The following is a 15,472-nucleotide window of genomic DNA, read 5'->3' as shown; positions in this document are numbered from 1 at the left end:
GTATCCAATATTAACTTGTTAATCTTCATATGTTCTTCAAAGATAAAATTTTCTGACAGACTACTTTCAAGTTTTATAATAAAAACCTAATTATTAATAAATAGATCACGAAAATGTCTCAATTGCTACTCGATGTAGTTATACAAGAAAAAGCATTTTGCAAGCCAGCATGAACATATGGGCAGAGAGTGAAAGCAAGAATGATTTATTCCTCTAAGAAAGTAGCACGTGGGGGAGTCCTACGAAAATTGGAAATTGACACGGTTTTCTTTAAGACTTCTATATCCCATTTGGTAGCCCAGTTCCCTCTTGGAACTCTCACCTTTGGAGCACTGACATTTAAGTAGCATCTAGTTAATCTGGTAAAATAATTCAAGCTACTAGGTTAATGTACATCCAAGAAGGTTACGCATGGCACTGCTTTAAAGTGCTTTTTTCCAGAGATTAACCCAAAGGACATAAAGTATTTATGGGATGTTTAGACATTTTGCAGGCTATTTTTATGTTCCTAAAATCTATAATTAAGTACAAAAAGTTTTATGAGAAGAGTAAAACCACTGGTAAGAAAAGAAAGCCTTTTTAGATGCTTTCTGGACAGCATGTTATCTGTCCATAAATAAAAAACAATTATACTCTAAGACTGAGGTCAAATATCTAATATACCTGAGTGCTTACACAAATCAGAATGACAGGCACCAAATCATTGTATTAGGTTGGTACAAAAGTAATTGCAGTTTTTGCCATTGAAAGTAATGACAAAAACCACATTTGCACCAACCATATATATATACACACACACACGTATGTGGATATTTATATATATGTATACACAAGAATATATTTATATATATGTGTGTGTATATATATATAAAATAATGTTTCTTTTAAGTGGCCCTTAAAGGAAAATAATAAAATAAAATCTTTGTAGGTCTAGGGGCATAGAGTGATACAGTTTCCTAAAATGAGAGAAATATCCTTGAAATCTTTTGGATTCTAGTCCTTACAGATTGCTACATGTTGAAGTGCTCCTGGAATCACATTAGAATCTCTGTTCATTTCAACCTACACTCATTCCCCAGATGTTTTTATCCAGTGTCTTGATTTTAAATAGCTCCTATATAATGATGACTTCCAAATGTGTATCTTCAGCCTGGCCCCTCCCCCAAACTCCAAACTCATATTTGCAGCTTCCTACTCAACGTCTCCACTTGGATGTCCTAATAATCAACTCAAATTTCACATGGCTGTGCTGACCTGAAATCAGTCTGAGCTGTTTTGCCTAAATACAGCACCGTCCCTTGGTAAAGGCATGAGACACGATAACCAAGAGTATCACTTTATAGCCATGGTCTGAGGAGATTCAGGGAAGTTGGCACCAGCTTGTCAGCATTGCTTATTAGTAACAGTGCAATGCATGATTTGCACCTGGTCTTGGTGAGACTCCGGGGAACTATGTCGCTGGGGCTGGTTACATGGGAAACATAGCCCTGTATGACCAGCAAGATATAAGAAGCCCTGGCTGACACCTCTTTTTAGGCTATTTGGTTCCAAAATGTTCCATGCACACATCAGTGGTTCTTGATTCAAGAGAGGAGTGTCCTGGTATGGCCTTGCAGAGGAAGTATCGCTGGAGCTGGCACTGGCCTCTGCAGACCCCTTGCTGTCATGCAGCCTTTGCCTCTGATGCATGGCTTTACTTGGGTACTGTTGCTATATATCTATCATTTTCCTGCAAATAACCTGTGGATCTGTAAGCCCTGCTATGTGGCATCCCATAAATTTTCCTCAATAACTAAAACATGTCTAACTGACACAATTAGTGCAATGTCCAAAGCTAAGCTCCTGACATTATGCCCAAAACCAGCTCTTTTTCACTCTTCCCCATCTCAGGAAAGTGGGAGCCCCATTCTGTTCATTCCCTGAGACAAAAACCTTGGGGTTGTCCTTGATTCCTCTCCCTTGCACTGCACCTCTGGTCAATCAGCAAACCCCACTGGCTTTCCTTCCAAAATATATCCAGAATCTGATCACATCTCACAACCCCTTAGTTCAAGCCTCCCTCATTTCTTACCAGGATTATTACAACAGCTTCCTGCCCGCCTCCCCTGTTGCTACCCACAGCCTTGTGCAGTCTATTCTCAACATCACAGCCAGGGAAATTCTGTTGAAATGTAAGCCAAGCTGGATATTTATCTGCACCAAAAAGCCAAACTCCTTATGATGATGACTTCCAGGGCCCTACATGACCTCGCCCCCATTACCCGCCTGACACCACCTTCTACCTCTCCATCCCAGCATCCTTGCAGTTATTCTACATGCCAGAAACTCTCTCCTCGGTGAGAACCTCTGTATGTGATGAGTATTCTGCCTAAGTGTTATTCCCCAGACAGCTACTTGGCTATTTCCCTCACTCTTCACTTAAAAGTCACCTTATTAGTGAAGCCTCCCTAGTGACCATATCTGGAATTAATCACCAACACCATCCAACACTTTCTAGCCCTCTCCACTGCTTTATTTTTTCTCCTGAAACTTACTTTATCAAACATATTACCTTCCCCAGCAAATGTAAACTCACTGATGGTACAAATTTTCATCTGATTTTATTCTCCACTGCTTTCAGCACTTAGGACAATGTACACAGTAGGCATTCAACAAATGTTTTTGAATGAATGAACGATTATAGAATTAATATAAAACAATGTTTTGTTTGGTTTTTGAAGGCCACTATCACTGGTATTCTAGAGAAGGCATGTTTATTTATCCTGTAGCTCCAAGTATCCTCTGCTACACAGCCAAGTGCCCACAAAACTGACACCAGGTGGAGGAGTAGACCTAGGATAAAGCCCACCTCCCTGGTATGGAACAATGCTCCGCGGTCTACTTTGTTAAACCTGCTCATGCCCCTGCCCCTCACACCCAGATATTCAGTTACTGGAGCATACCATACCCATTCTGCTTAGAATGTCCACTAGTCCCCTCGTCTTCCCCTAGAGCACTCTGAAGCACCTTAAAATCAAGTTTCCTTTCACATCTTTTGTACCTTCCTCTCACTAAACGCTTAATTTCTTCCTCAGGGTCCCAATATTTAGGGATTCCAGCTCCAGTCTGTAAGTATTTCTATGGTAATGCTATTGTGCCTATGTTGATAGCTATCTCCTTTGATTGACATGTAGAAAGGAGAGCTTGAGAGAAGCCATATTTTTTTTCCATCATCTTAAATGGCTCAACACCCACCATTGAGGTAAACACATTGGAGGTCCTCAATAAATGCCACTGGATGAACCATAATGAGATGCCTAGTGTAAAGAGAAGATAATCCCTTCAGCAGGAAGACTGAAGATCTAGACCTGAGGCCACCAGATGACCTTGTCCAAACATGTGAGTTTCTTCACCCCAAAACAGACAATATCTTCCCAACCTAGCTCAAGAAGGAGTGGGGTTCAAGTTAGAAAACAAAAAGGTCAAGTGTCCTATAAGATATTTATATTGTCAACATATAGATCATAGATTTCACTCTATTTTTTAACCCTATGATTTATTCAGCTCACATGGAAATAAATGAAGACCAGATATGTCTAATGTGACCATCCTCTACTGCTTTGCCACATTTAAATGGGAAAATACTGATATAATCCTGTCATCCAGAAAGAATTTTAAGATTCCAGTTTATATACTTTTCAATTTGGAAAGAAAGATATGCTATATGTACAGAGAACTATAATATCCATTATACCTTAACATATGGAGTAACAGGAAAGTTTACATCAAATGTTTACTAAATTATTTTTAAAAGCAGTCAATACCAGAACTAAGTGCTAGATTTTATCCAAAGATTTGAATGACAGTTCTTCCACCACGCACTCTTGGAAACTGAAGTGCCCCTTGCTTCAGTGTCCCTATAAGGTAAAAGCAGATAATAAGGCACCTACCACTTAGGATTGTTTAAGAGAGTTATATGAGATAATATAGGTAAACAGTTAGAATAATGCCTTGCACAAAGTAAGTGCTAATTAAATTTTGGCTATTGTTAATGGTATCCATGGCTCTTAAAATTTAAACAGGTGGGGCGCAGTGGCTCACGTCTGTAATCTCAGCACTTTGGGAGGCTGAGGCAGGTAGATCACCTGAGGTCGGGAGTTCGGGACCAGCCTGACCAACACAGAGAAACCCCATCTCTACTAAAAATATTAAATTAGCTGGGCGTGGTGGCACATGCCTGCAATCCCAGCTACTTGGGAGGCTGAGGTAGGAGAATCACTTGAACCTACGAGGCAGAGGTTGCAGTGAGCTGAGATCACGCCATTGCACTCCAGCCTGTGCAACAAGAGGGAAACATTGTCTCAAAAAGAAAAAAGAAAGAAACTTAAACAATTTGCCATATATGTTTCTGTACTGACATCACATAAGTTTAAATGTAATGGGAGTTGAAAATCATATGCTCAAAACACGTCAGGCTGGCAAGGTATCTGTTTTGATATCTTTGCCCCTCCCCAACCTTGTCTTGAAAGTCCAGTGCCAAAAACAACACTTAGTACATACACACATGTTTCTATAACAAAAGCAGTTGATCTCATCTGCCTTAATGCTCCATTACCTATATCTTCCCTCACCTCCCCAACCTCACCCTGAGACACAACTACAGCATGAAATCAAGTTGCTATAGTCCAACCAGAGGAGTAATTAATAACCTAGTGCCTGAGACCAGACTAGACTAACTGCACCTGATATTGGCCCACTGTCAGAACACTCACTTCCTCCTCTGTCTTCACTCTCCATAATATGTAGCAGAATTTCTTCAACAACACTAGAACTGAAATGCTAACTACTCCAACTGTTTCTGCCCTCAGCACTGAAAGTAGATGAGCTCCAAAAGAGCAAAGACTCCTAGGAAAAATGCCTGACCAAAAGATTCTGAAGACCTGAACTCTCATCCGAATGATGCTGTCTAATCCTTAATGTTGGGGTATTGCTGCCCAATAGACACACTCATGAGGTTTTAAGCGATGATTAAATGGGAAAATAAATGTGAAAAAAAAGATTGGAAAATTTATAAGAATCATATGAAGGAAGTATAATTCTAATATATGATTACTGGCTTATTTAATTTCCTCCCTGTTTACACACTAATCTTGATCCTTGAAGCCATGGCATTGTAAAGATTTCTTTTATCAAAATAAATTATGTTGAAAAAGAAAAAATGATTATTAAAACCAATGGGTTATAAAGGTGAACAGTATAAGAGTAAATAATAGGTAATTTCTGCGTTGAAAAATATTGAATCAGCATAAAAAAGATTTTTACAAAGCAAAAATAATCAGCAGAGAAAATTAATAAAGTTAAAATGGATTGCCCATGCAGAGCATAGAGAAAAATCTTAGGTCATATTTTGATTTCTGCTTGTTTCCATTTCAAAGACGATGTAGCAAAAAGTGGTCAGTATTCACCACCAGATTGCTCCTACCCGCCATGACCTTCAAGTTATCTTTAGAATTCTTAATAAATCTGGGTAATACTGGATAGTGAGACCATTTTCAAATTCACACAAAATTTCTTCCAGTGTTGTCCTGAAACGCTGGTCATGTCTTTTTTTTTTTTCCCCCGTCCTGTCCAATCAGCAAATCATTCCAGGTGATAAGAATGCAACTACATGAATCAGAGGCTACAATCCAATGAAGGGACAAGAGAGGAAAACAATAACCACAGAAAACAAATCTAACACTTTCTGAGCACCAAAACACTTTACATGGATTATCTCTTTACCTCCCAACAACCCTACTTGATAGATACTCTTTCCTCATTCCAGATAGATCATTTAAGGATTAAAGAGGAAAACTACTTGTTTAAGATGACACTTCCAATAAACCACTCAACTGCAGTTCAACACACATCCTGTCTGCTCCCAAAGTTGAAGCTTTTACTACTGCACCATGCTGCCTCCACCAAGATATCCAAGAGCTCTTCTTCAGAAACCAAGGGAAGTGAGGATTCTTCAAAGATTTTTAGTACCTCATAGGACTATGTGGCCCAACGAGAGAATGAAGTGAAAGTGACCTTACATGGGACCAGGGAAGGGGGCAGTTGGGACAATAATGTTAGCTGGTACTTTCACTGTCAATACTGAAAAGGTCACCATCATCTAAAAATCCTAGAGAATTCAGTATATAAGTGAACAGCATTTTCAAAACTGAAATCAAATTTTCAGATGCAGAAATTTCTGAATGTGGTAGAAACTAAATAGGTGCTAGAGAACACTAGTTTTGATATCTTTCAATAAAATTTGAATAAGAACATGTATGCATATGCTGTAAATTGAGAGGACTATGAAGGACAGAGATAGCATCTTGAGATCCAAGGCAAGAGGAAATGAGAGAAAGGGTCCTCAAACAAAAAGCAGGATTAAAGTCAACAATAATTTCTCCCCTCAATCCACTATTCCAACTCATTCAAACAATGTAAAACCAAATATGAAACAAGAAAGAACATGCTCAGATGATGTCTCACAGATAATTTCCATTCCAATTTGAATTAAATCAGGTAAGAAAAGTAGGCTCTATAGGAAAACAAATGTGTATACAATTAAAACATTTTTAACAACCAGTCAAGTCACTCCTTGTGAGAAAATTCTAAAGCTTTCTTCTTGACTAAGATCCTGATTTGATCAATGAATTGTTTTATGCAAAAGAAATCTACAAAAAACAAAATACTGTCATCTCTAAAGAGCCTAACTGAAACTTATTGGGATTAATTTTTAAAACAAAATGTTTTTCTGTAAGGATATTGTTCGCTATTATAGGGTAAATTAGAACTAAATTAGTTTTATTCAAAAACTCTTTTTCTGTGTAGTAGTAAATTTATCTTAGCTGGGAGTTAGAGAAGTAATAATCACTTATCTGCAGATACTTTAAAAAGGTAGTCGTCAAAGTTACACCTTGGCTAAAGAGGTAAGCTACAACTTGTTGACCTGAGGGGTACTCATCTCAAGAGGGTCACATCATGAATTCATCTTTTCTATCTTATGATGGCCACTGCCAAGATTAAAGCACATTTCTGTATATTTTGTTTCCCTCTCCTTTGCCACAGCAGTGTTTCTCAGTTGACAAAGATCATCCTAACCATGAGGACCTTCGGCATGGTAACCCCAACCCTATGGGTGTCCACTGGTACTTCTAAGACAGGGGAAAGGGAAAGAAAGCGGAAAGACAACAGGAAAGAAATACAGAAGAACAGAAGCAGAAGAGGATGTGAAGGAACACTGGGAGAGAGAACTAAAAGAGGAAGAGAAGAAAAGATGACAGAAGTGAGAGTATAGGCAGAAGAAGTGGAAATGAGACAAAGAAACTGGGGGAAAGAGCTATATGTTAAGGCAAACGAGGTGGGATAGGGCTCCCACCAGCACACCCGTAATACACTGGGCTACAAGTTGTCTCCTATCACTTTCTTTCCCATTTGGGGGAACGGAGTAACAACTCCTCCCATGCCATTACCTGAATGAGTTCGTCCAGCTCTGTCGAATTGACACAGGAATGTTGGGATATGAATGTTTGCTTCTGGATCACAATGGTGGTCCTCTGTGAAATCTCATGAGGCTGCTCCAATGCTTTGAACACGGTGGCTCCGATGATCAGGTAGAGGACAACCACCAGGAATATCGTGGAGACTGTCTTCCATTTCATAACATTAATGGTCGTGTCACTCTCCACCCGGGAAGCAAGCACTGTGGGTTTCGTGGAAAACGAGAGCCTCGGTTTGGAGTTCTGAGCGGCAGATTTAGGATCCAGCAAGTCAGGTGCCGCCACTGACAACAACAGAGAATGAGGGTTAGGTTGGAGGAGATGAGAAGGGAATTGGTCGGGCTTCTTCTTTAAGGGGTCAGAGAAGGTTGACTGAATTCCGCTGGCTCTCCTGGTGGAAGCTCTGGAACCCAAACCAGGAGTGCTGTCACTAGATCTCAGGACCACATATATTGGTTCAAGGAAAAGGGGCTGGATCTGTGCTCTCTGCTGCTACTAGAGTTTCAAATAAAAGGGAAAAAACTGGAGTCGAACCAAGAAACTTCAAAAAAAGAAAAGAATGCCTCAGGGCTTCTTAATAAATTTCTAAATTTACATCTGTCCACTGTGCCAGTCCACAAAGAGATACTGAACTCCTAAAAGTTGATGGAATATTCAGGAAGACGGCTCACGGTTATTCCCGTTCTCAAGAAATTTATCCAGTATCTATAACTAGATATTGGAATATTCAGGAAGATGGCTCACGGTTATTCTCGTTCTCAAGAAATTTATACCACAAGCAAGCAATATAAAGAACATTCTCTATTTAATTTATTACAATAAATGAATTGCATTATAAGAGAATTTGTGATCCAAACATTGTTGCTCAAAATAAATCATTCATCATTTTCTGGTAAAACATGGTGGTAAATAAACCACTCGATGGTCAAATCTTGTCTTTTTGCCCATCCTCCAAAGTGGGCTCGTGATGAAACATTCTCTGTATTTTGTTTTTCAATCTCTGACCTGTTTTACAAATAAAAGTTACTGCTAATCATTGTGTCAATCCTAGACACAACCAAGAGAAGACAAGTACCTTCCTTTTCAAATGTGAACAGTATCAAGGAAAAAAAAAAAAAAACCGTGGCTCACAGCTTAGACTCTCTACATGCTCTGTCCAAAGCTAATTGCTCCATTAGAGTGGATTTATATGGTTCTCTTACAAATTGCCATATACTCTGAGGTGACTATAAATCTATTTATTATTTATCACAGATGTTCAAAAATATCATTAATGGATTTCTTTTTCAAAAATATAAGAGATACTAGACTTCTACTTGCTAAGAGGAAAATAAACCACCTACTACAGGACATTTTACTGAAAGACAACATTCAACTAAAAAGGGTTAATAGAATGGCCGAAAAATAAGACTTCTAAAAACCATCAACTCAAACAGAATAATCAACTTAAAGTCCATAATTGTTACAGATTTCAGTTAACTTGCTATCATGTATATAATAAAAATTATAAAATGATAATCTTATCTAAAACACACTTTCAGGTAAGTATATAAGAAATCTCCATGGAATTGCACTCAAATACCCTACAGCCACCTGAAATTACTTCAGTATGAGAAACTAATAAAAAATGCCAATTTTCACATGGCTGCCTACCCTGCCCTCTTACCTAACACTGTGAGTTAAATGTAGGCTACCATAGTTTTAATTTATAAAATACATCTCTAATTGCCCATCAAAAAGAAGCTTTGCAAACAAAGCTATTTAAAACACTAGACCTAAGTAGTGTTGTAAAATGATGGCAGAAGGCAGGATCCTCAATCAGCAAAGCTCTGAATGGATCTGATTTGGAAGAAATGAAATTAGAGCTGTGATGAGGTTTCTGTACCCATGGCTCCAAGTGGAGACTCCATGTACATATAGTTTATTACAGCAATTTCCTAAGGTTCAACCTACTACACAGAAGAATGCACATGTTTCTCTCCTGATACATTCACCTGTTCCAAATAAAGCCACAGCTAGTAGACACCTTTAAAATATTTATAAAGACACCTTCACTCAAAATTAGCACTGGACATGTGTTAAATACTGTAATTTTAAAAAAACTGTTAAAATAGAAGTGCTGATAATAGCTAAAATCACTACAATCTGCAGACTCCCCACAACATCCTAGCTGCTTAGTGAGTCTGAGTGAAAAACAAAAGTCATAATTTAAAATTTAGCCATCTTTGGAATAAAAACAACAAAAAATTACATACAAGTTCCACAGTATCACTCTAAATGAAGCTTTCCAAGCCTCTCCTCTTCAGATCTCTGTGCTCTCCTATTTGTGATTTTTCACATCAGTGGTTTCCACTCTGCAGAACCAGAAAGCACTAAGACTGTTTACCTTGATGTCACCAAATCCCAATCTGAAATTCCTTTAAGACATTGCCACATTGCCATTATATGCTTTTGGGAGAAAGCGGCAGGTATTTTTTAAATATTATGTGTGTGTGTGTGTGTGTGTGTGTGTGTGTGTGTGTGTGTGTGTGTGTGTGTCTGTGCATTAACCTAATACATTTCCAGAAGGAGTTTAATTCTTTTAAGCTGTTGCCTTATTTTTTAATTAGCAGAAATATATGTAATGTACATTTGGCAGACAGAATGGACAAAAACTGATGAAATACCGAAATAATATTTAAAAAAATAAAAGCAGACTTTTCTCTTTAATACAGGGAACCTCTCGGTTTCCACCTCCACGCCATTTGATGTATGATCAGGGAGAGAAGCTGCCCCTTCCACGCACACTCAACACCGTCACTACCCACTCCCCTCCCCCAGCTCATCACAGTCTTCTGTTAATCCCGGTCTTCTGTTCTCACCCAGATATGTCTTCGCTCCAGCTGTGACTGACCACTGAATAGCAGGGGAAACAAGCTTTTTTCAGCACCACTGCCTGTCCCACCAGGCAATGGGCAACAAGTGTGACCAGGGTCACCATGAGTCCTGCCTGTCGGCTACTCCCAAGGGCTGACCCTCCTTCTCCATGGGAAACTCCCCCAAGGTGTTCCAAACCCATACCTCAGGCAGATGCAAAAACCCCGGGCACCGGCGGGAGAGGGGGGAGAAGCGGCGAGGAGAGGATCTGGCAAGGGTTTGCCTCCAAATCCAGATTATGACCCAACACTTTGGACACGAAGCGAAGATGGGAAACGGCCGCTTGCTGAGAGGGGGCATTTGCAGTCCTCCCAGAACAGGCTGGGGCAGGAGAGCTTGCGGCCAGAAGGGTGGGGGTACCGGAGGGGGGGTCTCACCTCCTGCTCTATAGCCGGGTCTCTCCCGCGAGGCGCTGGGAAGCATGAGGCATGCAGCATTCAAAATGTTTTTTGAAAAAGACGGACTTGAAGCTTTTTTTTACAAACACGCCATTGTACTCACTTCTTATTCAGAGACGGGCTGCGCGCTCCGAGCTGCACGGGCAGGCATTTTCCCCGGCTTTGTTTTACAAGGTGGGGAGAGCGGGGCTGGACGCGGGAGGGGGCGGGGGGGGGAGCGTGAGAAGAAACGAAATCGCGGGAAGGAGGGGACACCGGCGGGCTGGGCAGAGGGCGAGGCGGAGGCCAAGTTGGGCTTGGGCGCCGCCGCCCCCGCGCGCGCCTGCTGCCGGGCCCGGGTCACCCGGAGAGCGCGGGCGACCCGGGTCCCGCGCCTCCCCGCCGCCGCCGCCGCCGCCGCCAAGCGCTCAGCCCGGGGCTCTTCGCTGGCCCGGCCCCGGCACGGCGCGGCGCGGGGGCGGTGGGTGCAGCCCGAGCTGCCGTGCGCCCCGGCGTCTTTGTGCGCGAGCCTTGCTCAACCCCTCTTCGCATGTCTTTGTGTGTCTCCCCCGGCAATGCCCTCCGTGCCCCGCGGGGGGTGTGTGGCACGGTCCGGGCGCCCGCAGCTCTGCAGCCCTCCGCAGCTCTGCAGCCCTCCGCTGTTCTCCCTTCCCGGCTAGCTCCTGTCGCCCCTCGCCGACTCGTTTCCCTCCTTTAGGAACTCCCTCCTCTTCGCCTCCTCCCCCTCCTGTCTCACCGCCAGGGCTTGCTTCCCCGCACCTCCTCCTAGCCCTACCCTTGCCTGCGTCGCCCCTGCAAGATGCTCCCTTCTAAAGACCCCCTCTTCCCTCCTCCTAGGGGCACAACCCCTTGGCTCACCTGCTGCCTCTTCCCCTCTCAGTCCCTTCCACTAACCCCCGTCCCCACCCCCCAAAAAATCCTCAATCTCGCTATCTGGCATCCACATCACACTGCGCTTCATCCTATCTCCTTCCCGGCCAGCGTTCGGGGTGTGGGACCGAGTGTGGGTCCAAGCTCTGGGACGCAAGTCCTTGAACCCTTGCATTTGGGGGTCCTCCTCGCCCTCGTGGCCCCCCAGACTTGTACAGGGAAGTGTCCCCATTGGCGCCTTGAGATCCCTGGAGTAGGGGAGGTAATGAAGACCCTGGCTTCTTCCACCTTGGGGAAGGGTTAAGGAGTCACCAGGTCGCCCCACTTCACCTCCGGCGGTGCTGGACTTAAGCAGGGCGCTATAATCAGCAGAATGCCCCGGACCGAAAAGGATGGGGAACGCACCTGGAGCCAGGGCGAAGACACCTCGAGATGCAAAGGGAATGGAAGAAAACCCGGTTAGGTTCTCTCAGAGCAAGACCCCTTTGCTGGAGACATAGGTTTCTAAGCGTGGCGGGTGGGAGCTGCAAGGTGGGAGAACTCCGACCCCAGCCTGAACTCAGCGCTACCAGACCTCTTCCCCATCAAGATCCCTATTTGGCAGGTACCAGACCCCGCCCAAACTCCAAGACCCCGGCGCAGGGACAGCCAAACTCTAGGCGACAGGGGGACGGAACGGAACCCGCCAAGGAGGGGAAGAAAGCCAGGAGATCAGACGTTGCCGTCGTCGTAATAGGCGAATTCTCTCACAACACACGTGATGTAGCGGAACTTCGATCCGTTTCTAAACTCTCTTCCTTCCCACTTTCTCAGCGGGAATCCCCTGATGACCTCCACCCTCCCACCGCAACTGCTGTTTGCGAGAGTTTTTCTTCCATGACTGCTGCTCGGCCAGATTGGAGTATTTTCCCAGTTACAAGAACTTCTTAGTGAAAAATACAGACGTAATTGTAGGAAACAAAAACAAACAAACAAACAAAAAAAAGCTTTTGCAAAACTGTTACCGTCAATGATAAAAATGCAATTTTTTCTAGATTCCAGAATACATTCAGCACCTCTTTCCCCATTTAAAAAAAAAAAAAAAAATCTTCCTAATATCCTTCCTGTTGGAATTCAAACACATTTTTCTCAACTTACGTGCTCAAAAGTAATACAATCAGATGTCCTTTTTAAAATGTGCATCTGATCCTCTCACAATCTTTACAAAGTCTCTAGGTCACCTATAATGTGCTTCCTGATCTGGCTACTCTTTATCACTCTAAGTCTTCCTGGGAAGTCACCTTGCCTGAGTGCACACCCCCACACACACCAACTTTACATGACTAAGGTACCTTATCAGTAAGGTTCTCTAGAGAAATGGAACATGTGCACACACATACACACACACACACACACCTTTATGTGTACGTGTGGGGGGTAACAGATTTATTTTAAGGACTTGGCTCAGGATGATGGGGGCTGGCAAGTCCCTCTGAAATCTACAGGGCAGGTCTGGCAGGCTGGAAACTCAAGCAAGAGTCGATGCTTCAATCTTAAGGCAGAATTTCTTCTTTTCCAGGAAATCTCATTTTTGGCTCACAATTGCTTGTGATATAGGCCCACCAATATTACCTAGAGCAATCCCATTTTGAAGTTTGACTGTAGATGCTGAACACATTTACGAAACACCTTCACAGCAACACTTAGATTCTAGATTCGTGTTTGATTAAATAACTGAACACTGTAGCCTAGTCAAGTTGATATTGACATAAAACGAACCATCGCAGGTGTTATCCTCCAAATCTCCATGCTGTCCAGAAATTTTCCTGCAATCATGGCCAGTCAGGTGTTTTACTATTTGCTTCCCAGGTCAACTTGTCTTTCATCTATCTTTATACTTGTCACATTATGTTTTGCTTATTTAAACTAGATTGTATGCTCAGTGAGGGCATAAACCATATCTCTGTTCACCATAATATCTGCAGTAACTAGCATCTGCTGCTAAATACCTGTTTGATAAACACCTGAGTGAAATCGTTATTCCTAAGAAATAGCTGACATTTTCTTATATTTACCCAGTCTCCCTCCAGGTATTTGGAACCAGGGTATATCCTACATACATGAGAAATGAGATGAATTCACTATCTTCTGAATCATTTTTTACCCTGTCCCATAGGTTCTTTGTTCTCCAGATGAAATTTCCTCAAATTTTTTTTGAATATTCTTTTCACTTTTTCCATTTTGTTCTGCAACTTGATGATTCTTTTTTATTCCCCCCTCTGAGTTTTCTGCAAATTTAACCACATCTTGCCCAGCACCGGTTCTGTCAAAGTGGCTAATGCTTACTAGACTGGGAGATTAATAGTTTAAATATACCTGTTTAATAGATTAAATATGTTTTGATATATGCTTGCATAGTGCTTCTGTTTTTCCAGACTCATGGGACTTAGGTCTTATCATGAATCCCAAATGCTGGATTGCCATTTTCTCCACTTTTTGCTATCAGTTCATACATAGCAGTTTTCCTCCACATTCCCCTTTGTATTATTTTCATATTAGGCCCCACATTCATATAGGGTGCTTGGGGGTTGGGGGAGAAGTGATGTACATTACAGAGATGTTAAGATAAAAGGATAAAATTTCAGACTGTAACATTAGCAGGAATCATCCTAACAAGTCAAAGGCTCAGCCTCACAAATAATTTGAAATAATCAAGAAACCACCCAGTCCTCCCATTCCCCTTCTTTAAACACATCTGCCCACGTTAAAATCCCTCTTGTTCCAAATGTAGACTTACTCATGCTGTTTGAAGTAAGAGGGGAAAAAATGTAGTAGACTAGTTTGTATGTCATTGCAACTGGAGGAACAAGGAAATAGGATGGTTTATCCTGTTTAGCTTTATTCCTGCATTACTCAGTGATATGGTTTGGATTTCTGTCCCTGCCCAAATCTCAAGTCAAATTGTAATCCTCAGTGTTGGAGGATTGCCCTTGTGGGAGGTGATGGGGATCAGGGGTGCAGACGTTCCCCTTGCTGTTCTGATAATGAGTTCTCCTGAGATCTGGTTGTTTAAAAATGTGTAAGCACTTTTCATATCTGCATTAACTGGCATCTGGTACTAAATATGTGTTTGATAAACATCTGAGTGAAATCATTCCCTCACTGTCTTCTTCCTGCTCCAGTCATATAAGATGTGCCTGGTTCCCCTTCACCTCCTGCCATGATTGTAAGTTTCCTGAGGTCTTTCCAACCATGCTGCCTGTACAGCCTAAAAAACTGTGAATCACTTCAACCTCTTTTCTTTGTAAATTACCCAGTCTCAGCTAGTCCTTTATAACAATGCAAGAACGGACTAATTCACTCAATATATATAAACCTCATCAAAATATAATAAAAAGAAAAGATGGAATATATTTCTTTCATGCTGCAGGACTACTCAACACCTCTTTAAATTAATGAATAAGAAACCTGAAAAATAAATAATTAAAAAATTTAGCTCTCCAAAATTCCATATTGCCCTTATTCTGGTGCTTTCAGATCTATTGTTCTGCTCCAACTAGCAGCATGAAATCTACAGGACTTCTCTTTTATGTTTATTTTGATTTTTGACCTTGGCCTATTCAAAATGTCATAGTGAAAATTAAAATTAAAAAATGAGCGTGTCACTGCCTTTTCTTGTAATTCCAACCGTATGTGGGATTTTGGAGTCAAAGAGATGTCTGTGGGTATTCTGCCTCTACCATATCTGAGCCATGTGAATTTGAAGAAGTCACTTTTGCTTTCTGAACATCAGCTTTC

General features: G+C 41.8%; 1 protein-coding gene across 3 annotated transcripts in view; it reads right to left on the bottom strand.

Annotated features, from left to right (window-relative positions):
• The window catches only part of KCNK2 (potassium two pore domain channel subfamily K member 2), a 235,503-nt gene that overhangs the window by 134,086 nt on the left and 85,945 nt on the right, over nt 1–15,472 (bottom strand). The window contains exons 1-2 of one of the 3 annotated variants that reach the window (XM_005540841.5): nt 10,805–11,016; nt 7,485–7,795 (exon numbers count right to left, since the gene is read on the bottom strand). In XM_005540841.5, coding sequence (XP_005540898.1) covers nt 7,485–7,795; nt 10,805–10,850 — 357 coding nt within the window. In that variant the 5' untranslated portion in view covers nt 10,851–11,016. Of the gene's footprint in view, nt 1–7,484; nt 7,796–10,804; nt 11,017–15,472 lie in introns of those variants that run through there. The other 2 variants (XM_005540843.5, XM_005540842.4) reach the window with 2 other exon arrangements.

This window comes from Macaca fascicularis, chromosome 1, assembly GCF_037993035.2.
Source record: "Macaca fascicularis isolate 582-1 chromosome 1, T2T-MFA8v1.1".
Classification (NCBI taxonomy): domain Eukaryota; kingdom Metazoa; phylum Chordata; class Mammalia; order Primates; family Cercopithecidae; genus Macaca; species Macaca fascicularis.
The sequence above is the reverse complement of the archived record's forward strand: the minus strand, read 5'-3'. Positions and strand labels throughout refer to the sequence as shown.